The following is a 24,291-nucleotide window of genomic DNA, read 5'->3' as shown; positions in this document are numbered from 1 at the left end:
CCGATCTGCTTTCTACATGGTTCATTAGTCATCACTATCAATTTACTTCCTAGCTTCTACTACTATACAGCCTCCATCTCAACATTCCCACATCAACCATTGAAGCTATTTTCACAAGAGCACACGAGGGTGGGACTTTTCCACCTATTGTATGACATCAATAATATAGAATTGTTCTCTAACTTTATTATTGTGCAATTTGAGTCTTAAAGTTGTGTTATGAAAGATCCTACTTCTTGTGAGTGTTCTCTTCCATGCACCGTATGTGTATCCTCTTACAAGGATTATAATTATGGCCTTATGCACTCATAGCATCTGATTGCTCCTTTTTATGAGTTCACATGCAATCTTTAAAGTTCTTTTGAGACTATCAAATCTTGTATGAGCTATTTTGAGAGAAAATGAGCTCTTTACAACCTCCTTTGTGCTCAAAAGGCCTCATAAGAGCTATTTTGGAGCCCTAACTAGCTTTTATTGTGGGAAAGGTTGCAAAGGGGTTTTATGGGATCGAAATAAGAAGGCCAATATGTCTTGGCAAATTTATTAACTTCTTAAAAAGACTATAAGCCTAGGCATAATAGACCTCAAGTTTCAACTACATGAATATAAACTAATGTCCAATTTTTCTGCTCTATTGATTTTCCCTTTGGCAGTAATGTAAAAGACATTGCATTGTTATGTTTCAAAGTTGAAACAAATGCTAAAATTCAAAAACAGGTGAACAACATGGGTGGAGATTATAACCCAAATTAGTTGGTATGGAAGCAAAGGCTAGTTTGGAGCAAGTGCTAGAGCCTTTGCTTGTACTTGCCATATTTCTATGAGATGCAAAGAGTGTTGAGGTTCAAATAATAGCTATGGGACAAAGGGTCGTGGAAACCTTTCGTCCATGCCTTCTGTCACATAAAAGTAACTAATCGCTTTCATCTTGGAATAAATGGAGGACAATGATTTATTGTAGAATGCATTTAGTGGGATCTGTTGTTGAACCCTATCAGTCATAAGCAATGAAAAAGTGTGGTTGAACAATCTCTTCAGACCATTAGTCAACTAAACAAGAGACCTACATCCTCATTTATTTGATATAAGATGCTAGCGAGCTCCTTAATGTAAAATTTCAATCATACACATGCCGACCATGTTTGTCATGATACTATAAACCCAACCGGATAACAGATTGGCTATTAAGGAAAGAGATACTCTTTGACTTAATACTCACTATTAAAAACTTAGAAAAGAGCCAAAGCAACACTTAACATGAAAGAAATTTCTCAATCTGTGTTCCAAAAATTAATCCTTGAAATTGCAACCATGGCTGATACCTTATTTTAAGTCAACTATCAATCAACAGAATCTTATAATTGGAAAACCAGTTATGAGTAAAGCCTTTCTTTTATAAGAAAAAAAAATGTGCAAGGAGGTCAAAAATGATAACGTAAAGCCCTTGCATTAGGGCTTCATCAAGGTTCCTCACGGCCACGAGTGTCACCACCAGAAGGCGCTTGTATTCTGCCTTAAAAATGCTAAAGCTCTCTCTCTCTCTCTCTCTCTCTCTCTCTCTCTCTCTCCCCCCCCAACACACACAACTCTGAAAAAAGAAAACCATCCCCTCCCCTCCCCTCCCCTCCCAGTTGGTAGTGAGTAGAAAGTAGAGCTATCCCCTCTTCCTTTTTGATTGCTTTGCCTTAGGATTCTCTGTCTTGCCCTTGCCTCCTCTTCCTCTTTTGTGACTGCCCACAGCTGCTCCTTTTTTAGTCTCACCAAGATCAATGCTAAGAAAGCCTCCCTCTTCAATGTCTTCAAGCCCCTCTGAATCACCTACTTGAAACACTGATTTTGTACCATCTAACTGATGATGCCTTTCCCCACTAGTATGTACCTCCAACTCCTTTTGAATTTCAACTGCTAAATCCTTTTGCATCTTCTCAGGTAACAAAAATTCCTCACCCATCTTTATGTTGGACAGAGGATCCCAAACCTTAGGAATATCAAACCATGTTTCATCAGATCCTGCATGTCCCCATTCTGGAAGCGTGTCAACAATGATAGCAGATTTGTAGGTCTTTTTCCTCGCCAAGCCATGCAAAATTGCACCTCTGCAAATCTTAGACTACATGAATAACATGCCAAAATAAAATCATATAACACATGAGACGAAATGAGGAGAGATTACTCGCAATTCTTTGAAACTGAAGCCTTCGCAGCTTCCCTTGACAATCCAAACAAGGTGCCTATGTTGGCAATATCATTAGGCCCCCTCAGGTCCACAGATCGACGAGCTCCACTCGTAACAATGATATTCCGTCCTCGAGTCAAAACCTGCAACATCTGCCAACTATCCAAACAATTAGCATCGTTTGTGACGAGCAAGGCAAACCTGAACAACAAGCAGAAGCATGCTGTGCCGTGCATGTGTGCGCACACAACCGTTGAATAACTCTTTGAGGCATAACAATAGAGCTTGAATTATGTACTACAATTGTATGGCATAAAGGTGTGTATGTCAAAAAAGTAAAAGCAGAACTTAGAACACCCAGTGACCCTCTTGCAATGCTTCTTGAGTGCCAAGCTGGGGTACTTTCTCCAGTGTAACTCCTCGATGGCAAAGGCAGAAACCCTAAAAGTGCAGATGCGGTTCAGCCTAGCTCTGATACCATATTGGTTTCTACGATCACACACATGCAGCTATGGAGGATTAAAGATGTCCATGATAGGTGTGTAGGAGTAGAAACCCTAAAAATGCAAAAACCTGAAAAACACAGATGTGGTTCAGCCTAGCTCTGATACCAGATTGGTTTTCAGGATAACACATATGCAGCTATGAAGGATGAAAGATATCCATGATAGGTGTGTAGGAGTAGAGTGCAAGAAGAGAAAGGAGATAAAAGCTCAAGCCATGACAATGATATGGGCCTATGAGACAAAAGATGATTACAAGTATCCATGGAGTATCATCATCATGGGAAAATGAAACAAAACTGAAACTGAAACTGGAAACCTAGTAGCTGAAGATGAGTCCTAGGTAAATGCACAGAACAAATGGGGGAGCATGCTATAAAGTACATGAGAATGATCATAATGAACTCTATCCCAAATCATGGAGGGGATGGAGGAGATCCATCATCAAGCAAGAGAGGATGGCCGCAAGATCTGAAATAGTGAAGAGAGGCTAAGAAGAAGAGGCCTCCATGCCTCCATCGGGCGTAGTGTACACAGGGCTGGTAATAATTTATAAGTGAGTTTTGGCTGCCCAAACTTATTGAAGTGTGAATACGCTCACTTATAAATGAACACCAAGTCCTAAGAGATAAATTAACGCAATTTGACCAATACTTACCACCTGTCCACATGCAACATAACCATGTTAACAGACAGTTTCACATGCACGGTTCACGGGCAACATCCCTTGTCAGAATGTACAGCGGAAATGAAGACAAGTGCTGTAGAGAGCAAAACGCAAATGAAAGAGAGAGAGAGAGAGAGAGAGAGAGAGAGAGAGCTGTGTAACTCTGTTATATACACATAAGAAAATCCCAGAACTACAATTGGAGAGTGTGGGGGGCAAGGGGCCATTTTATATGGCCCCAGGCTGCTGGTCGGCCAGTCTAAAACAGGCCGACAGCAGCAAAAGCTCACGACCAGCAATATGTGTGCCCATGACCTGAAAAAGCCCTAGTTGGCCAGGTCAGCAAATGATAAGTCGGGTAGCAACACCCAGTCGGCCAGCAAAAAGAGACAGCCAACTGCCCAAACACACCTTAGAAAAATAGGAAAAAGGGCACACCCACAACAGAGGCCCTAGTGTAATATACAGACAGGAGGTGACTGCTAACACCTCCTCTCAGCTCCTAGATGTGGAACCAACCCCAGTGCCCTGGAGTGCCGCCAGAGCATAGCCTGAGGTAGAGACTTCGTGAAGAGGTCCACCGCATTGTCCTCCGTCGAACAATAAAGAAGCAAGCTGTCACCAGTGTAAACCGGCCTTCAGAAAGCAAAGGGTGGTGAAACAAACACTCGCACATAAAACACTTCAACACCATTGAGAACCTAGAAAAGGAAAACAAATAGGGGGAGCTAGAGTGCTCCTGCAAATAGTACACGGACACCGATTGGCCCCAAATCGCAGTGGCGCCCCTTGCGATATTTCTTTAATTGATTATAAGAGCTTTGATTACAATGTAAGGCTGGCAACTCAACCGTCCCAGTAGAACTCCTGAAGCCTGCAAAGAATTTGTATCTGGCTTCTAATCCACACGGCATCCACAAACAAGTCCAGCCATTGTTCACATCGAAAGACTCTTCTCACATTGAGTCTGCATACAGAAGCTTTCTCCCATGATCAAGGCTGCCACAACCATCCATAGCCCTCTCACACTATGAACAGCATCACACCCTAACACATCCAGTGCTTCTGCATCGCAACACAGACTCCCAAACTGTCTCTCAAAAGAGAACTCGCATCACAGCACAGCATACCATACAGTTGACACACCTGTACCAACCCTCTCTACCTTCCAAGGGTACTATCCATCTCTGTCATGGATTCCCTGTCCCTTGTCCTATCAGTAGCAAGGCTGTACCAAACATGTGTCCACTCCTGTACCTTCTGCCTGCATGTGACCTATCTCCTGGAAAAACCCAAAAACATGTCTCTTCGAGAAAACCTACGACCTGTTTCCACATGAAACCCTTAGGCCTGTTTCCCTTTGAAACTTCTGTCATGTTTCCCATACATCTAGTTACCTGTTCCCTCATGAAACATCTGGCAACATAGAGATGCCCATAACTGTAGGTCCCTCTGTTCCTTTCTGGCAGGAAGAAAGCAATCTGCTCCATGAGCACGCAGCCATGCGAGCTTGCATCACTCCCATGCCAAGAAACATAACCAAGTGACCTTGTACTTGCAGCCAAAAACCCAAGCACATAGCTGAATTTGCAGCCACACAAAAACAGCCCGTAAACTGTCCCAAAACAGTCCTGAATCCAAAGCAAAGAGAAGCTGAAAGTTCCATCAGATGAACGCCATCAACATGATGTCTATGTTCATGAATAACCAGCCTCTGTTCAGTCCAGTCCTCCGCTTTTGCACCAAGAAAAAGATAGAAAAGCGCCTGCAGCCATGCGCTTTTTCTCCTATCAATAGGTGCCCTGAAAACTGCCCAAGCAACACACAGTCCAGCCTCCTGTATGCTGCGCCTGAAATCCAACCCACCTGGTGGCAAGGAAAAGAGAGAGAGAGAGCACGCCCAGCTCTGTGCGCCTCAGCCGCCTGCAAGAAACACAGCCCTGCAGCCCCTGCCTGTATGCGCCTCTTTTTCAGAAGACTCCCCACGCACAGCAGCCTGTATGCGCCTGTTTTCTGTCTTGTCCGTACAGCTGTCCGTACAGTCGTACAGACCTGCAAGCAATCCCCTGTGCGCAGCCAGCATACAGTCCAGTTCTACGCAGCCAACATACATCTTCAAGCGACCAGCCCTCCTCAGCGAAAAAGCACTCACTTCCACCAGAGAGATAGGCGCCTCCTCCTTTTTCTGCCCAACAGCCCCTCTTTTACCAAAAAGCTCACACGTGGCCCCAAAAATAGGATAAGGGCCACGTTTCTTTAATGATAGGCTTTATAAATAATTTTTAAAGGTTTTTAAACCTTTTAAGCTAAAATCTCTTTGCCCCCTTTCACACATGGGGTTATCCACACATGGGCTTCCATCTTCACTCCCACCTGATGCCATTCACACTGTCCACCATGTCCCCGTGCACATCTGCATCTTGTCCAGAGAAAAACACAGGGTCGTGACATACCCCCCTCTTGAAAAATGGCAAGCGTCCTCGATTGCACTCAATGGCACAGTAAAGCATCTTATGAGCAAAGACACCCCATATGGCAAAAACAATGGCCTTCCAATGCATCTGGATGATAGAACAATCAGCCTGCACAATAAGCCACACTGTCCTCTTGCTTGTTCCTTCAGAACCTACAGCAAAAGTCTAAAACCAAATGGAAACACGTTACCCGTGTTAGCCAAAAACAAAACCATGCATCATTTTACATATGGCACACATATGCATGACACACATGCATTCGCAAACAATATGCTCCTCAAAATGCTCTACCTACTCCAAAGTAACAGTCTAAGGGCTGCTCGCAAGCCTTACGCCGCAGGACCCACGACTGAAGGTAAAACATGAGCATATGCAAGCACTCAATGCATCCAAACACTACATTCACTAAGTACTTTCCCACATATGTCTCATGGCCATCCCGCAGGAGTTACACCTAATGGTGCATCCATGACATAATAAAGCACTTGATGTATCATACCAACATACATGCAGCACATGACACAATGCAGAGTATTTCCCAATGTATTCTCAATGATACCAGGATCCAATGGCACCAGAATACAAAAATACCTCTACCTCAAAAAGTGTATGCATACATGCACAAATAGAGTTCGATCCATATAGCCATGAACCAAACCAACTCTAGGACTGCTCGCAAGACTCATGTCCTCCATAGAGTTATCCATAGTTGCAGTTATAGTTCCAGGTGCGCGCGACTGTGAACCATACTCAACCATCATCTCATGTGTCTAGAACACAAGATCTTAGAAGTCCCATAAGCAGATGTACTGTCAGCCTCAGTACCTTCGGGTGAATACAAAGATGTCACCAAGCGACTCCTAGATAACAACTGAGCCTATCTGAACAAGGAAGCGGAGGTGCTACCCCCCTCTTGAGCATCAGGCAATGCTCTAGACCTATGCTCTGCTGAACCTGAATGAGCCGTAACAAGAGTCGACTCCAACTCAGAGGCATCAAGATAAAGCTGCAAATCCTGAGGTGAATCTGCTAAGTCACCCTCCTCCATCCACTTCGCATCCATCAGTGAACCTCCTCCATCCACTTCGTATCCATCAGTGAACAGCTCTTGAACTTCACAGGATAGCGACGGGAAACCTTACCTTGTACCTTTCTTTCCTTATGTGCCAGTATATGCTCAGGAATAAGAACCTCGTCAAGTTCCTCCACTTCCATCTGAGCCTCATCTGATACATCCTCAGGCACCCAAAACCTGCTTGCACTCCACCCAAGTGATAAGCACAAGTCCTCGATGAAGCATAGTAGATCACCACTAACATAGAAAGAAACTGTCTTCCGAACCCATGAAGCCTCCGTGAAGATACCACCGGTGACAAACTGTCAAAAGCCATAGCCTTCAACGCATCTCCTGCACCATAACACTTCAACTGCTTCTTGTTCCTGGCCGACTACTTCTTGTCCTTGGTGTCTTTTCTCCTGAACTTCATCTTCAGCTCTTGCTCTTCACCTCATATAGGCAAAGACACAAAATCCTGTACTGTGTCCTGCACTTCCTTTTCACTTTCCTCATGTTGAAGCTTTTGATGTGACTCTCATGAGACAACCACGAGCTCGCCCCCTTAGGAAAGTTAGCGATTGTCCCGACCAAAGCAACCCCGGACTCGCCTCCTTGAGAAAGTCGACGATGTGTCCCAGCAAACGGAACCTTGTAAACCGGCCTTCACAAAGCAAAGGGCGGTGAAACAAACACTCGCACATAAAACACTTCAACACCATTGAGAACCTAGAAAAGGAAAACAAACAGGGGGAGCTAGAGTGCTCCTGCAAATAGTACACGGACACCGATTGGCCCCAAATCGCAGTGACGCCCCTTGCGGTATTTCTTTAATTGATTATAAGAGCTTTGATTACAATATAAGGCTGACAACTCAGCCGTCCCAGTAGAACTCCTGAAGCTTGCAAAGAACCTGCATCTGGCTTCTAATCCACACGACATCCACAAACAAGTCCAGCCATTGTTCACATCGAAAGACTCTTCTCACATTGAGTCTGCATACAGAAGCTTTCTCCCATGATCAAGGCTGCCACAACCATCCATAGCCTCTCACACTATGAACAGCATCACACCCTGACACATCCAGTGCTTTTGCATTGCAACACAGACTCCCAAGCTGTCTCTCAAAAGAGAACTCGCATCACAGCACAGCATACCATACAGTTGACACACCTGTACCAACCCTCTCTACCTTCCAAGGGTACTATCCATCTCTGTCATGGATTCCCTGTCCCTTGTCCTATCAGTAGCAAGGCTGTACCAAACATGTGTCCACTCCTGTACCTTCTCCCTGCATGTGACCTATCTCCTGGAAAAACCCAAAAACATGTCTCTTCGAGAAAACCTACGACCTGTTTCCACATGAAACCCTTAGGCCTGTTTCCCTTTGAAACTTCTGTCATGTTTCCCATACATCTAGTTACCTGTTCCCTCATGAAACATCTGGCAACATAGAGATGCCCATAACTGTAGGTCCCTCTGTTCCTTTCTGGCAGGAAGAAAGCAATCTGCTCCATGAGCACGCAGCCATGCGAGCTTGCATCACTCCCATGCCAAGAAACATAACCAAGTGACCTTGTACTTGCAGCCAAAAACCCAAGCACATAGCTGAATTTGCAGCCACACAAAAACAGCCCGTAAACTGTCCCAAAACAGTCCTGAATCCAAAGCAAAGAGAAGCTGAAAGTTCCATCAAATGAACGCCATCGACATGATGTCTATGTTCATGAATAACCAGCCTCTGTTCAGTCCAGTCCTCCGCTTTTGCACCAACAAAAAGATAGAAAAGCGCCTGCAGCCATGCGCTTTTTCTCCTATCAATAGGTGCCCTGAAAACTGCCCAAGCAACACACAGTCCAGCCTCCTGTATGCTGCGCCTGAAATCCAGCCCACCTGGTGGCAAGGAAAAGAGAGAGAGAGAGAGCACGCCCAGCTCTGTGCGCCTCAGCCGCCTGCAAGAAACACAGCCCTGCAGCCCCTGCCTGTATGCGCCTCTTTTTCAGAAGACTCCCCACGCACAGCAGCCTGTATGCGCCTGTTTTCTGTCCTGTCCGTACAGCTGTCCGTACAGTCGTACAGACCTACAAGCAATCCCCTGTGCGCAGCCAGCATACAGTCCAGTTCTACGCAGCCAACATACATCTTCAGGCGACCAGCCCTCCTCAGTGAAAAAGCACTCACTTCCACCAGAGAGATAGGCGCCTCCTCCTTTTTCTGCCCAACAGCCCCTCTTTTACCAAAAAGCTCACACGTGGCCCCAAAAATAGCATAAGGGCCACGTTTCTTTAATGAAAGGCTTTATAAATAATTTTTAAAGGTTTTTAAACCTTTTAAGCTAAAATCTCTTTGCCCCCTTTCACACATGGGTTTATCCACACATGGGCTTCCATCTTCACTCCCACCTGATGCCATTCACACTGTCCACCATGTCCCCGTGCACATCTGCATCTTGTCCAGAGAAAAACACAGGGTCGTGACAACCAGCCAAGATCTTCTCACAAAAAAAGCGATATTGTATCTCTATGTGCTTGGTCCGGGCATTGAAGACCGGGTTTCGAGCAATAGCGATACAGCTCTGGTTATCGCACTGGATGATCGTGGGCTTCTTCTGTGAAAACCTCGCAAGTAGCACCACAAGCAGCCCGGTACTCTGCCTCTGTAGACGACAAGGGCCTCTTGTTGCTCCTTGAAACAGCACCTGAGCCAAGGGTAGAACTGTAGCCTGATATAGATCTCCTCATCTCTGGATCTCCTCCCCAATCTGAGTCACTTCAACCTTGGAGTTGGCCTCGGTCCTTCGTTTCACCTCCAGTGTCGTAGAAGAGTCCAAGATCCTTCGTACCCTGTAGATACCGCAAGATCTGCAATCCTGCATCCCAATGAGACTTCAAAGTTGTCCGCATGAACGAGCTCAACAGCCCCTCAGGAAAGCTCAAGTCCAATCTGGTGTTCAGCAACCAGATCAATGAACCAACCAACTTCCGATACAGAGAGGCATCAACTGGCTCACAAGCATCATTCACTGTAAGCTTTGTGTTCGGGTCCATCGATGACGTAATAGGCTTGCAGTTCTCCATCCTTAAGGCCTCAAGCAACTCATGGACATACCGCTGCCGAGAGACAAAGAACCCCTCTAGGTCTGCCAGATCTCCAATCCTAAGAAGAAGTGGAGTAAGCCTAAGTTGGTCATCTCAAACTCCTTTGACAAGGCAGCCTTCGTCACTACAATGTGCTCCACATGACCGCCAGTGAAAATGAGGTCATCCACATAAAGGATGATCAACGTGACCATGCCGCGTTCCCGAAAGAGATATAAGTTGGGATCTGCAATTGATCTCTGAAATCCAATCCGTAGAAAGAAGGAATCAATCTTCTGATTCCAAGCCCTGGGAGCATGCTTAAGACCATACAAGGCCTTCCGCAACCTATAAACCATCCCCTTTGATCCTGGAACCTCAAAGCCTCGAGGCTCCTCAACATACACCTCCTCCTGCAAGTCACCATTAAGGAACGTGGATTTTACATCCATCTGATATATGGGCCACCACTGAGAAGAGGCAAGGACAAGAACGGTCCGAATCATGGTCATCCTCGCTGTCGATGCAAAGGTATCCTCATAGTTGATGCCAGGCCGCTGAGCATAACCCTTAGCCACAAGTCTGGCTTTGTGTTTTGTCCATCGACCCGTCTGACGTATACTTGGTCTCTCTTAAGATCTGCTTGACACCAATGATTTTGATAGCGTAGGAACCAACTCCCAAGTTTTATTCTTCTCTATGACATCCAATTCCACCTGCATGGCTTTCCTCCAAATATCCTGTGAAAGGGCTTCATTTACGGAAGTGGGCTCTTTGTTCCGCATGATACGAGAAATCAAAGCATAGTTTACCTGTAAGAGCTCCGCTGAATGATTTTTTGTCACGAACTCTATGCAATCTTCAAGGTTCATCCTTTGTAGTCCACTCAGAGGGAAGCTCCATAACACCTGATTCCCGAAGGGTGTCTAACAACCACCTGATTCCCGAAGGGTGTCTAACAACCACCTGGGTACTCGAACAGAACGCGGAGCCTCCTACTGCCGCGGGGGCTCATCTCCAGCCGCGGGCTCAACCTCCTCAACTGGCTGAGGCTGTCCAGCTAGAACAATCGACTACGAATCATCATATCAGACTCATCTGGATCTCCAAGAAGTGACGGCTCATCAACAATGGAAGACGGAACATGCTCATCAAAAACCACATCTCTGCTAACGACAACCTTGTTCCGCTTTGGGTCATACAACCTGTATCCTTTGGAAAGAGAGTTATATCCCACAAAAACAAGCTTCTAGGACTTCGAGTCAAGCTTTCTCCTTTGCTTCTTTGGAGTGTGAACATAGGCATCACTCCCAAACACACGGAAATGGGAGATATCTGGTTTCCTGCCAATAATAAGCCTCAAAGGAAGTCGTGTTTGGTACTAAAGTCGTCGAAGATCGGTTGAGGATATGGACAGCCGTAGCCACAACCTCTCCCCATAGCGGATGAGGAAGATCACGATGCTCCAACATCATCCTCGCCATGTCCACCACAGTCCGGTTCTTACGCTCAACTACTCCATTCTCTCTTGTACTTTCCAAATATTTAGACATCCTGGAGTCCATCAGACCCCTTTCATACTAGGAAATGTCAAGGCTGGTGACACAGCCTCTCCCCAAAGTGGACGAGGAAGATCGCGATACTCCAACATCGTCCTCGCCATCTCCACCACAGTCCTGTTTGTACGTTCAACTACTCCTTTCTCTGACGGCAAACCTGTATTGGCCAACTCCCGCTTGATGCCAAGTTCTGCACAAAATCTCACAAAAGCATTGGAAGAAAATTCTCCTCCTTTGTTAGCCCGAAGAGTCTTCACCTGCAAGCTAGATTCTTTCTCCACCATCACATGCCACTCCTAGAACCGAGCAAAAGCTTGGTCCTTCTGTGAAATAAACCCATGTGAATCTGGAACAATCATCAACAAGCAGCATAAAGTACAAGAACCTCCCAAGGATATAGTCTGCATATGTCCACACAAGTCAGTGTGTACCAACTCCAAAGATTTCGAAGCTTGCCTGGAAGCCTGCTCCAGAAAAGATTCCCTGTGCTGCTTACCCCACGAATGCAAGAACTATAGCGTCCTTGCTTGCTGCCAACATCTGGCAAGCCAACCACCATTTGGTCCCGGAAAGCTCGCCGCAACGCATCCACATTCAAGTGGCCAAACCGAAAGTGCCACAAATCACCAATCTAAGAACCTGTCAAAGAGGAGAGTGCGGAGAGTTCGTATATACCATTCTCCACGCCGCCTTCCCAAACAACCTGGCCAGTCTCGCGGTCCCGTAGAGCAACAGAATGCTCCTCAAACTCCACCTGGAAGCCAGTCTTGCACACCTCATGCACTGACAACAGATGAAAACCAAGTGCTGGGACGTAAAGAACCTAAGAGGAATGCTTCCCCCCTTTGCCATCGGGAATGATCTCCATCCGGCCCTCACTATGTATTGGTATGGTGGAATTGTCGCCAATGAAAATGCGACCTAATTGCCGTTTTAGATCTAGAAAGAAGTCACGGGAAGGAGTCATGTGCAAGGAAGCACCACTATCAAGAATCCATTCTCGAGTATCCTTTGCGGTGAAGCCAACTGCCTCCTCGCTCGAAGAAGATGAAGCATCCGTGTCCAGCATCTCCGAGTGCACAAAGGCTGGAGTCTTTGCAGCTCAAGCTGCAGAATCAACACTCTTCCCAGTCCGCTTGGGACACTTTCTCCAATAGTGGCCTTTCTCGCCACAATCATTACAGGTCTTCTCGGCCTTCAATTTCTCTCGGTCTGAGTCAAGCTTCTTCTCAAAAGACTTCTCCGATGAAGCCTTCCCTTTGCCCTTGTTGTTATTACGGCCTTTCGACCGTTGGCCAGTTAAGGCCTCGAAACCTCCGCCCTGTGGAGGGTTCGTGAATCGCCCCCCTGGTCAAAGGCCATGGGCACAAGCTCCTCCCATGTGATGTTGCTGAGCCTGCCACTAGTGATCAACGAAGAGTAAAAGGCTTGAGTACTGAGAGGGCAAATGTGACAGCAACGTTATGGCCATATCCTCTGATGATATCTCTTTCCCTACCTAGAGAACTTCCTGCTGAAGAGCCTGCAGTTTGTTGATGTACTCCCGCATCGTCGACGACTTTGCAGGATTCATCACCCGCATCTGAACTTCCAAGGAGATTCTCTTCATGGGTGATACCCTATTATAGAGAGAAGCCAAATGCTGCCAAATACCTCTGGCCAGCGTCATATGCTTTATGTGATTGATCACCTGTGGTGTGCAATTGAGAAAGATGAAAGAACGAACTCTGGCATTGACACGATCCCATAACTGTGCCTGTGCCCCCCCCCCCCCCCCCCCGGCCGTTCCTTACGAATAGAGGGTAACTCCCCGTCCTCTAACTCTGGCCGTGGAACCCCAACAACAATGAAATCAGCCAAGTCATAAGACTCCAAAACAGATTCCATCATTACCTTCCATATGCCGTAGTTGTTCCCGTCCAACTGGCGGTCCACCGGGAACGTGGGGAGTGTCGCGATCTTCACGTGCTTCTCAGCCATCTCAAGCAAATCTGCCCTCTCAAGGGTTCACAAGGTCTTGTGAAGGAGGGTGGGGGGGAAAAAAGAAGAAGAGGTTGCAAATAGACTACAAGGTGGCTGTCCAACGATGATGGCCGCCTTCTACCCGATCTCCAAGTCCCATACAGGCCAAAACAGTCTCCAATCAGCACCTAAATCAGCAAGCCCTTGACGTCCCACTGTCTCCAAGCTTCAAGCCACCTGGGGCTCTGATACCATGTCAAAATGCACAGCGAAAATGAAGACAGCTGCTGTAGAGAGCAATACACAGATGCAAGAGAGAAAGAAGCTAGTGTAACTCTGCTATATACACCAATGAAATCCTGAAATATACAATGAACAGTGTGGGGGGGGCAAGGGGCCATTTTATATGACCCCAGGTTGCTAGTCGGTCAGCACTAACACAGCCAACAGCAGCCCACGACTTGTCCTAGCCAGGTCGGCCAGCAAATGGCCAATCGGCCAAGGCAGTTGTAATATGCGGAAGCTTCGGAGAAGAATCGGTAACTTCAATACTCAAAATTCAGCACTCTTTTCGCAACGGAAATTAACGCACAAACTGAAAGGAGAAGTGCAGAAAATAGAGAGAGAGAGAGAGAGAGGGAGAGGTGGAGAGGACAGTATTGGGTCCCACTTACCCTCTGTAGGGCCCCTACCACGGATGGTGTATTTGCTTTATTAGAATGATGAGAAATCTGAAAGAAAATACAGCAATCTTGGACCTTTTCTTGGCTGGGAATACCCTGCCCTTGACCTGAATTCTTCACCCCTTAGCTTAGCACCCTCTTGGCTTTGTCTAGCCTCTTATGCTTGAGCTCTTGGTGGAGAATGAGATGAATGAATGGGATTGTGGGCTCTCCCTTATTTAGTACTCAAACTGCAGCAGTCGGCTAGCACAAAGCCAGGCGGCCAGCATTTAATGTCCCACGACTGTGAATATTCAGCAATAAATGCTGAATAAAATCCCATAAAATGCTGCGTTTTTCCCTATCCAGCTGAAAGGTGATGCGCCTGCTTCCAGAGGGCTGGGCACAGCTTTTGCCCACAATCCAAGGGCTAGGCAGCCCGTATGGGCTGCCCCATACCTGCCCTGCAACCATGCAAAGGCTGTAAACTCTTGGAATCTGCCTTTTGCTTGCCCTAGGGCTGTCCTACAGCCCCTTCATGGCTGGTGGGTTCAGCCTGGGCCTTCCTGGCCCTCATGGGGGTGGTTCCACACCATTCCCATGCCCACACTAAGATCTGGGGTAGCCCTATGGGCTGGCCCCTTGTCTTAACACTAACTACTCAGTGATCTAACATCTAGTACCATACCAGATACACAGAATCACTGACATCATTCTAGAGGGAGACTCACAGCGCCGACTGGCACTGTTTCATGTGCAGGACAATGCACACCTGACCTTGGACTCATGTGCACGACAATGCACACCTCACCTCGGACGTCTGAGATGGATCCCTGGCTAACTTGTCCCGTACTGGGCTCACATGGGACCAGTTCACCATCCCAGGTCCTGCACCTTCTGTACAGAAATGTCTACGTGGCATCCAAGTGCGGGATGCACGTGACATCCCTTTCTGCTTAACTTGACGGAAGCTGCATAGCCTCCAAATAACCCGTCAATAATGCCGGATAGTCTTCGAAAAACTCTTTGTCAAGCCATACCGCTTCATGGGTTCCTCGGTCCTGAAACTTCGTGAGGAACTGTCGTAGTCTTCGGCTGAAGCCATGCTTGAAACAGTGCAGAAGGATCTGTTCTGGAACCATAACTTCTGCTTCATCCACAATGTCTGGTTCCGCTTCGTCTTTGATCTCTGAAGGGGGTGGACCTGCATATGGCTTTAACCAACTGACATGAAATACATCGTGCATAGTCCAACTCGGAGGTAGCTTTAATTGCATAGACACCTCATTAATCTTTTTCCTGATGGGAAAAGGTCCGAAGCTCCTGAAAGACAACTTTGGGCATCGCTTGCCCACCTGCTTCAATCTTTGCTTCATAATCCGAAGATAAACCCAATCCCCTTCTGAAAACTTCATATCCCTTCGGTCTTTATTGGCCTGTCGAGTGTAGGCCTCTTGCGCTTTAGCCAATCTGTCTTTTACTAACTCTAAGATGGTAAGACTCTGTCACTCTGTTCGCCTCCGGTATTGAAGACGAAGTCCTGGTTAACAACGACTGGAAAGGTCTTCCAAACGCTGCCTCATATGGAGTCCTGCCAATAGCTGAAGAAAAAGAATCATTCAAAACAGCTTGAACTAAAGGCAAATACGATTCCCACTTACCTTGCTGATCGTGGACATAACACTTCAGCACATCAAAGGCCAACTGGTTGTATATCTCTGTCTCGCCGTCCATCTGTGGGTGGAATGCACTGAAAAAATTCAACTTAGTACCAAAATTATCAAACAATGCCCTCCAAAAATGACTGGTAAACTTGGCATCTCGATTTGACACTATGGTCCTAGGAATCCCGCCAATCGGGTACCAATGCCGAATGAACAACTGGGCAACATCCTCGGCGGTCACATTGGCCCTGCAAGGAATAAGCATTACAAATTTGCTAAACCTATCAACAATAGTTAAGCACTGCGTATTACGCTTACTCGGACTGGGAGGCAGATTCGTGACAAAGTCCATGGAAATGTCTTGGAAAGGACTCTCAGGAATTCGCAAGGGCTGTAACAACCCTATCTTCTTTCCACGAGGAGCTTTCACCTTCTCACAAATGTCACAGCGTTGTACATATGTAAACACATCACGCCTCATCTTTGGCCAATAGTATTGCCGTTCTAATTTTTCTCCAGAGTCGAATTCATGCCCCTATGACCACCTGTAATGGCATCATGGGCATCATGGAGAAGAGCTGCCCGGAATGACTTCATGACACATAGTCGGCCTTTGTAGAAAAGCAAACCATCGCGTATCAGAAAACGGCATGGTCCTGTGGCATCCAATGCTTGTTCCCACTGTGTACCAAATTCCTCGGAATCCAAGACGTGTGCTTCATGTCCTCTAGTCCTGTACCAACAAGATCAAGTCTAGTGGTTTGAATCGTAGACACTTGTCCCTTCCTGCTCAAAGCATCGGCCACTGGGTTGGCCTTTCCTAGAAGGTACTCAATCATATCACCGAATTGCTGGAATATCCGACTCCAGCGGTGTTGTCGATCACTCCACTGTGCACTTGGCATCGTCTGAATCCAGCGTAATGCCTGATGGTCAGTGCAAACCTCAAAGTCACGGCCATATAGAAAATGTTTCCAATGTTTCAAGGCTTGTATAACCGCTAGGAGTTCACGATCATAGACTGAGTAGTTCTTCTCGGCGGGCAGTAACTTACGTTACGAGAGCTACTGGATGACCATTTTGTTGTAATACACCTCCAATTGCGATGTTACTCGCATCGGTGATCACCTGAAATGGGTCTTTCCACGAGGCAAGTGCTAAACAAGGCGCTTCTGACAAAGCCACCTTGAGGTTCTGGAATGCCTCCAACGCTCGTGGAGTCATTCGAATCTTTTGCCTTCTTGTCTTCGCTCCCTTTAGCAGATCGGTGAGATCTGCCGAGAGGTCAGAAAACTTATCGATGTGGGTGGAATATACCTGGCATATACCCACAAATGATCTAATATCATAGGCTGTCTGAGGTACTTCCCAGTTGACAATCTCAACCACTTTAGCCGGATCAAGTCGAATGCCTTCAGCACTAATTATATATCCCAAGTAATGCACCTGGAACAGATAAAATTCCGACTTCTTTTCATTGACGTAGAGCTCGTTGCTTTCCATCAACTTAAGGACTTGCTCCACATCAACGTCATGCTGCTCAACCGTAGCTAAAAATATTAGTATGTCGTCCAGAAATATAAACACACACTTTCCAATCAAATCCCGGAAAACACGCATCATCATGCAGTTAAATGTAGCTGGGACGTTCGTCAAGCCAAATGGCATGACCACAAATTCATAGTGGGCCCGTTCCGTACGAAAGGCTATGTTCGGGACGTCCCCCTCCACAATCTGCACCTAGTGGTACCCACTCTTTAAATCCAGTTTCGAGAACACCTTTGCTCCATTCAGCCTCTCGAGAATATAGTCAATTCGAGGCATCGGGAATCTGCTCTTGATAGTCAGCTTGTTGAGTGCACGATAATCGACACACAAACGGAAAGACCCATCCTTTTTCTTGACAAATAAGATCGGTGCTGCAAATGGCGACATAGGATGAGCCAAGCCGAGGAAGATGAGTTGGCTAAATAACTCGAAGATTATTTGAGGATGGGCCAGATCCGTCCAAGTAAATCACCTTGGGGTGCACCTGTGTTGCTTAGGAGAAAGAAGGACAATACTTGGAGAATGTGTATAGATTACAAGAGATTGAACAAGCTGACCATTAAGAACCGTTATCCTCTCCCTAGATCAGATGACCTGATTGACCGGTTAGCAGGAGCGAAATATTTCACGAAGATAGATTTACGTACTGGCTATCACCAGATACGTATTCATGAAAGGCATGTCGAAAGAACCGCCTTTCGGACTAGGTATGGCCATTATGAGTTTCTCGTATTACCTTTTGGGTTAACCAATGCTCCAGCCGCTTTCCAGCAAATGATGAACGATCTTTTTCGTGAATATTTGGGGAAATTTGTGGTGGTGTTCCTGGATGATAATTTGATATATAGTCGTACCCTTGAGGATCATGTCAGACACCTCACGATTGTCTTATCTATTTTGAGACAGAATCGACTATATGCTAAGTTGAGTAAATGTGAGTTCTTTATGACCGACATCATTTACTTGGGACACAAGATCACTAGAGATGGATTGAGCATTGACTATGACCAAGTTCAGAAGGTTCTGGACTGGCCTATACCGCGAACAGTGAAACAACTTCGTTCTTTTCTCGGTTTTGTTGTTTTTCTTCGAAAATCTGTACGGGAGTACTCTCAGCTCACACTACCGATGACCGACTTATTGAAAGGTCGGGGACGTAAGTCGAATCAGCCTATCACTTAGAATAACGATTTGGATATGGCCTTCAGACTTTTGAAAGATAAAGTCAAGGAAGCACCTATCTTAGCATTACCTGATCCTAGTCGGCCTTATGTTCTTGAAACTGATGCCAATGACTATGCTATCGGGGCTGCTTTATTTCAGGATGGTAGACCGGTTGCTTTTGAAAGTAAAAAGCTAGACGACACTCAATCTCGTTGGCCAACCCTTGAGAAGGAGCTTTATGCTGTGATTCATGCTCTCAAGGTTTGGAGACATTATTTATATGGCTCCAAGTTTGTGGTATTGACTGATCATCAGTCAATCAAGTATGTGTGTGATGCGGATGATTTGAGAGGCAGGAAAGCTCGTTGGGCAGAGTTAATGCAAGATTTTGATTTTGAGATCCGTTATCGATAAGGGTCCATGAATAGTATCGCAGATGCGCTTAGTCAGATTATAGAGGTGAATTCTTTGTCGTTCACCGAGATTTCTACTGACTTATTTCAGTCATTGAGAGGGCCAGGACTGATAGTTATTTTGGTCCATTTTGGCAGAAGATCCAAGACGGAAGCTCATTGATTGACCAAGACTCGGTGACTGAGCAGTCTACTATTCAGGCTGCAGGAGGCCAGTGGATGATTCGGAATGGTTTACTATTCCGTAATGGCAAAATTTGTGTACCACACATCCCGGACATTAGGTCCAAGATTCTTAAGAAGTGTCACGACGCCCCTTCTGCTCGACACCCTGGGGTACACAGGACACTATCATTAGTGAAACACACTTTTTATTGGCCAAAGATGAAAGGGTATGTAGAAGATTATGTTCTCAAGTGTCAAATTTGTCAGGCAAATAAAGCTGAACGCTTTAGACAGGCTGGGTTGTTGCATCCTTTGCAAATCCCAGGTAATAAATGCGAAAGTATTTCCATGGATTTTATTACCGGATTGCCAAGAACACATCAAGGCCATGATTCTATTTGGGTTGTGGTAGATCGCTTGACAAAAATGGCTAGATTTTTACCGACCCGGAAGACTATTACAGCTATGCAATTAGCTCGGCAGTTTATCGAGCAATTGTTTAGACTGTACGGGTTACCGCATGACATAGTCAGTGATAGGGACTCTAAGTTTACGAGTGATTTTTGGAAACTTGTTTTTGAGAAGTTGGAAACCAACTTTGAATTTGAGTTCCTCTGATCATCCTCAATCTGATGGCCAGACTGAAAGAGTGAATCAGATTTTGGAGGATAGGCTTCGGGCATATGTATCCAAAAGACAGAGTTCATGGGAGGATTATCTTCCTATGTTAGAATTTGCATATAACAGTACTAAGCATACGAGTACAAGGTTTAGTCCTTTCATGCTTATGTATGGTTTTCAACCAAGATCACCTGTTACAGTAGGATTCTCATGACTTCAGCATGATGCAGCTCGTAATTTTTTGCAAGATATGCAAGAAATGTTACAAGTTGCGAAGGAATCTATTACAAGTGCTCAAGACCGCGACAGGTTTTATTCTAATAGACATAGTTCACCTAGAGAGTTCTCTGAAGGAACGATGGTGTATTTGCGAGTTCCGAAAGATTCCGAGACTTTACGGACAGGTAGATCTCCGAAATTATCCCCTAGATACTGTGGACCATTTCGTGTTACACGACGGATTGGTTCAGTTGCATATGAATTGGGTTTGCCTTCTCATGTGAAAGTTCATCCTGTATTTCATGTCAGTAGACTTAAGGAAGTACTGGGTGGAGCAGATCAGTTAGTTACTCCTCAAGAAATTATAGATGTCGAGGACATGACATTTGTTCCGCACGAACCTGAAAAGATTCTTGGATTTCGTGAACGAAGATTGCGTAGTACGCTTATCACGGAATACAAGATCAAGTGGAAGGATCGTGTTGAGGAGGACGCTACATGGGAGACATTGACTACTCTTCAGAGAGATTACCCTGGCTTTTTAGTGAGCTTAGGAGTAAGCTCTTAGAGGAAGGGGAGTATGTCATGTGCACAGTGCGTATCTACCGTGTGCTACACGCATGCAAGACTAGTTTTGAGGCTTGGGAAAGCTTGGAACTAGGCAGGCTGATTGACGAGCTGAGTTAGGGATATACTAACGGGCGGGCACCCAAGTATGGACGGACGGGCGCCCAAGTGTGGATGCCCGATGACCGGCCAAGAGCCTATAAAAGAAGGTTAGTTATTGTAGTATAGAGAGTCTCGCGAGTTTGTGAGAGCTCTATGGTCTTGGAGCCTGGATCTAGTGTAGACGTGCACCTGCTTTGTGCAGTCGAGGCCAGCAGCACTCTCGAGGCCCGCGAGGGCAGCTTCGTGGCGGTGTGGGACGTCTCGCGAGGGGGAGATTGGTCGGTACGTCAACCTAGTTAGCTCAGCTCGTGGCTCGGTGGGGACAGCCAAGACTGTGGGCTTGCCCACGGCTGTCATGGTTGGGAGGTGAGTCAGGCCTGCACCCCCTTTGTTTGTTTGTTTGTTCGTTTGTTTGCAGGATTCGAGTTTCGAACCAAGATCGATCACGAGGGGATCTGTGGGGATTTGACAAGGAGGTCAATCTTGTGGTCCTCCGGTCTGGACGGGGGGAGCTAGGGAGGGAGACTGTCCCGAAGAAAAATCTTCTGGAACTTTTCATGGAGAACCGAGTACTTCTCGGAAGCACTGGCCACCGTCTGGGCTGTCTGGATGTAAATCATGGCACACTGTGCGCCTTTCTTGACTGGTCGCTTAGCTTGCAAGTGGCTTATGAGCGGAAAGTTCGGAATTCCTGGCTCACACTTAATGGTCACCGGGGCGTTCAACACATTCCGATTGATCTGGAACGTGTGCTTGTCCCACTTGACATCAGGAAGAAACTTGTGAAACCACTGAATACCCAAAATTATGTCTGCTCCGACAAGAGGGGCAACCATAAAGTCACGCACAAACTCTATGCCCTGAATCACTAACTTAGCACCTAGAGCTTCATACTTGACGCTCGTTGTCGTGCCTGTGCTAAAACCCTCAACCTGTTTGTCCACCGAAGTCAGCTCGAAACGGGCACGCCTAGCGACCTGTTCCGTGACCACATCCTCCGTGCTGCCGCTGTCAAACAAGACAACGACTCTCTGGCCACCTGTGTAGCCAAAGGACTTGCGCAATTCGTTGCGCTCATACTCCTGGTCATGGGCGCCCTTCTGCTTATCTTCGAGCTCCCGGCTAATAATTGCTCCAACTGAAGCACCGGAGTTTGAAGAACTAGGGATAGCCGCTGGGGTCTATGTGGGAGCTAAGCTCACCACGGAAGCTGTGGAGCAGAGGCTCCCAGGCTCTGTCCTGGGAAAGACCATGTCTGGTTCTGGCTTTTGCCCCCCGAGACATTAGCCATGGAAGAAGCCGACTGGGAAGTCTTGGGCTTGCCACCATTATGTTTCATTTCTGCACTCTACGCAAGTGAGAGTGCGTCTTCAAAGGTGGCTGGCCTAAACATACACACCTCCCATTGGATTTGCGTGTCCAGGCCATACAAAAACTGCCCTTTCTTGTCCGTATCAGATAAGCCTAATTGCAGACATAAAGTCGAAATTCTATTGGCAAACTGAAGGACTGGTTGCGTGTTCTGACGCGCTCCCCTGAACTCGTCTTTGAGTCGCTCAAGGTAGTGAGAAACCGCTACTTAAGGTCGCGGACAAACTCGTCCCACACATAAGCTGCCATACCTGCTCTGGTGTGGGCATGAGCCCACTAAGTCCACCAAGGAATAGCCTCACCTTCCAAGTACCAACTGGCTAAGATCACTCTGTCAGTATCTGTTTTCCTAATTGCGGCAAAGTAAGCTTCAAATTGATGTAACCATGAATAAAGAGTTGTGGGATCGAGTTTACCATTACACTTACTAAAGTTCATTTTCTCGGGAAAATGATTCGAGAGCGCCACCAGTGTCATTCTAGCGTCCAAGGCTCTGAGGTAACGCTCGTGTTCCACGCGTCACATGGCGTCGTCTTCTCGTTGTCGGATCTCCAAAGCACGCATCTGCAACTCAAGCAAGGAGCTTGGCTGCGGCGGCTGTGACCCTGCGAGAGGGTCCCTGTGTGTCGAGGATATGGTATCTGGGATACGGAAGGAGAGGGAGGAGGAGATGGAAAACGCGACGCTAGAGAGCGGATACGCTCCTCCAGAGCCAAGATTGTCAGAATATGCAGCGGAGATGATGACCAAATCTGGGAACACAAGAGCAAAAGCAAAAACGCAGGCAGAAAAAACAGCACAAGAGAGAGACAGATGTAGGCGTGTAACTCTGCTCTATATACACAAGAAGATCCCGAGGAATGATACAAATGAGGTATGGGGGCTGAGGACCTATATATACCCCCCTAGAGGGCAGTCGGCCAGCATAAGGAAAAGGCCCACGACTGATAAAAAGGTCCACGACTGCATAAATGCAGTCAGCCAGCAATCTGGTGCCCAAAACTGATCAAAACCAGTCGGCCAGCAGCAAGAGTGCCCACGACTGATAAACACCCAGTCAGCCAGCACTGTACTGCTCTTGGCACCCTCTGGCAGCCCTCCCAAGCCTCAGAAAAAATGGGAAAAATAGGGGAAAAATACGGAGAGTGAGGAAAAATGGGAAAACACCTCATAAGGGCGGGCACACCCACAACAAAGGCCCTGGTGTATAAATCTAGACAGGAGATGACTTCTAACACCCCCTCTCAGCTCCTGGCTGTGTAACCAACCATTGGGAGCTGGGGTGCCGCCTGAGCAAATCCTGAGAGCGACTTCGTGAAGAGGTCCACCGTACTGTCCTCCGTCGAACAGAACTCCAGCAAGATGTCATCAGCAACGATCTGTTCACGAACAAAGTGCCTCTGGATGACCATGGGTTCCTCCAATGGAAGCCCAAACCTGCAATGTAACCTCCCCCTGCTGCTCCGTAAAACTGCTCCTGGGCCTGAAGTAGATCCCCTCGTGTCCGGATCTCCTCCCCAAACTGAGTCACTCCATCCGCGGAGTCGGACTCCATCCAACAATCCCCCTCCTGTGTACAAGAGTCCATGATCCTTCGCATGCTGCAGAAACCGCAGGAAACGCAATCCTGCCTCACAAAGAGACATGTGCAACCAAGAGCTCAACTGCCTCATCAGGAAGCTCCCGTCCAATCCGGTGTCCATCAACCAGATCCATGAACCATACAGCTTCTGAATCTCAGAGACATCACACTGCTCACAAGGATCAACACCTGTTACGGTGCACAAGCAAGTCCTGGAAACCTGATGAAACCTGTCAACCACCCCCTCTGAATCTGGAACCACAAAGCCTGGAGAAACCACCTCCTTCTGCAAGTAAGCACCTGTCACCTGCCTGGCTTTCCGAAAGGTCCCCGTGGAAAGAACATCCTCAACTACTGGAAGTTCTATGTCCCAAACACGACGAGACATCAGAGCATAAGTGACCTGTTCAGCTTCCTCTGACTCACGAACACAAGAACTACCAACCTCAGTACTAGAAAGTTCCTGCCAACTGCTGCCATCTACTGGCAAGCTATCCACCACCTGGTCTCGGAAAGCTTGTACCTGCAGCGTATCCACACTTGAGTAGCCATTACCAGACTGCCACTCATCACAATCCTGAGGACCTGGGAGAGAGAGTGCTGAAAGCCTGTAAACTCCATTCTCCACTCCACCTTCCCAAACCACTTGGCCTGTTGCTTTGTCCCGGAGAGCAACAAAATGCTCATCAAACTCCACCCGTACGCCAGTCTTGCAAACCTGATGCACTGATAACAGATGAA

General features: G+C 46.8%; 1 protein-coding gene across 2 annotated transcripts in view; it reads right to left on the bottom strand.

Annotated features, from left to right (window-relative positions):
- Positions 1 to 1,586: 1,586 nt before the first annotated feature.
- The window catches only part of GAF1 (Polymerase/histidinol phosphatase-like protein), a 38,948-nt gene continuing 16,243 nt past the window's right edge, over positions 1,587 to 24,291 (bottom strand). Inside the window, exons 4-5 of one of the 2 annotated variants that reach the window (XM_086794044.1) lie at positions 2,174 to 2,328; positions 1,587 to 2,096 (exon numbers count right to left, since the gene is read on the bottom strand). In XM_086794044.1, the coding sequence (XP_086650170.1) occupies positions 1,655 to 2,096; positions 2,174 to 2,328 (597 nt within the window). In that variant the 3' untranslated portion in view covers positions 1,587 to 1,654. The remainder of the gene's footprint in view (positions 2,097 to 2,173; positions 2,329 to 24,291) is intronic. The other variant, XM_086794045.1, reaches the window with a different exon arrangement.

This window comes from Cibotium barometz, chromosome 60 (genome assembly GCF_041138505.1).
Source record: "Cibotium barometz isolate CiBa-2024 chromosome 60, ASM4113850v1, whole genome shotgun sequence".
NCBI lineage: Eukaryota > Viridiplantae > Streptophyta > Polypodiopsida > Cyatheales > Cibotiaceae > Cibotium > Cibotium barometz.
Note: the sequence above shows the minus strand (reverse complement) of the source record. Positions and strands in the feature narration are given on the sequence as shown.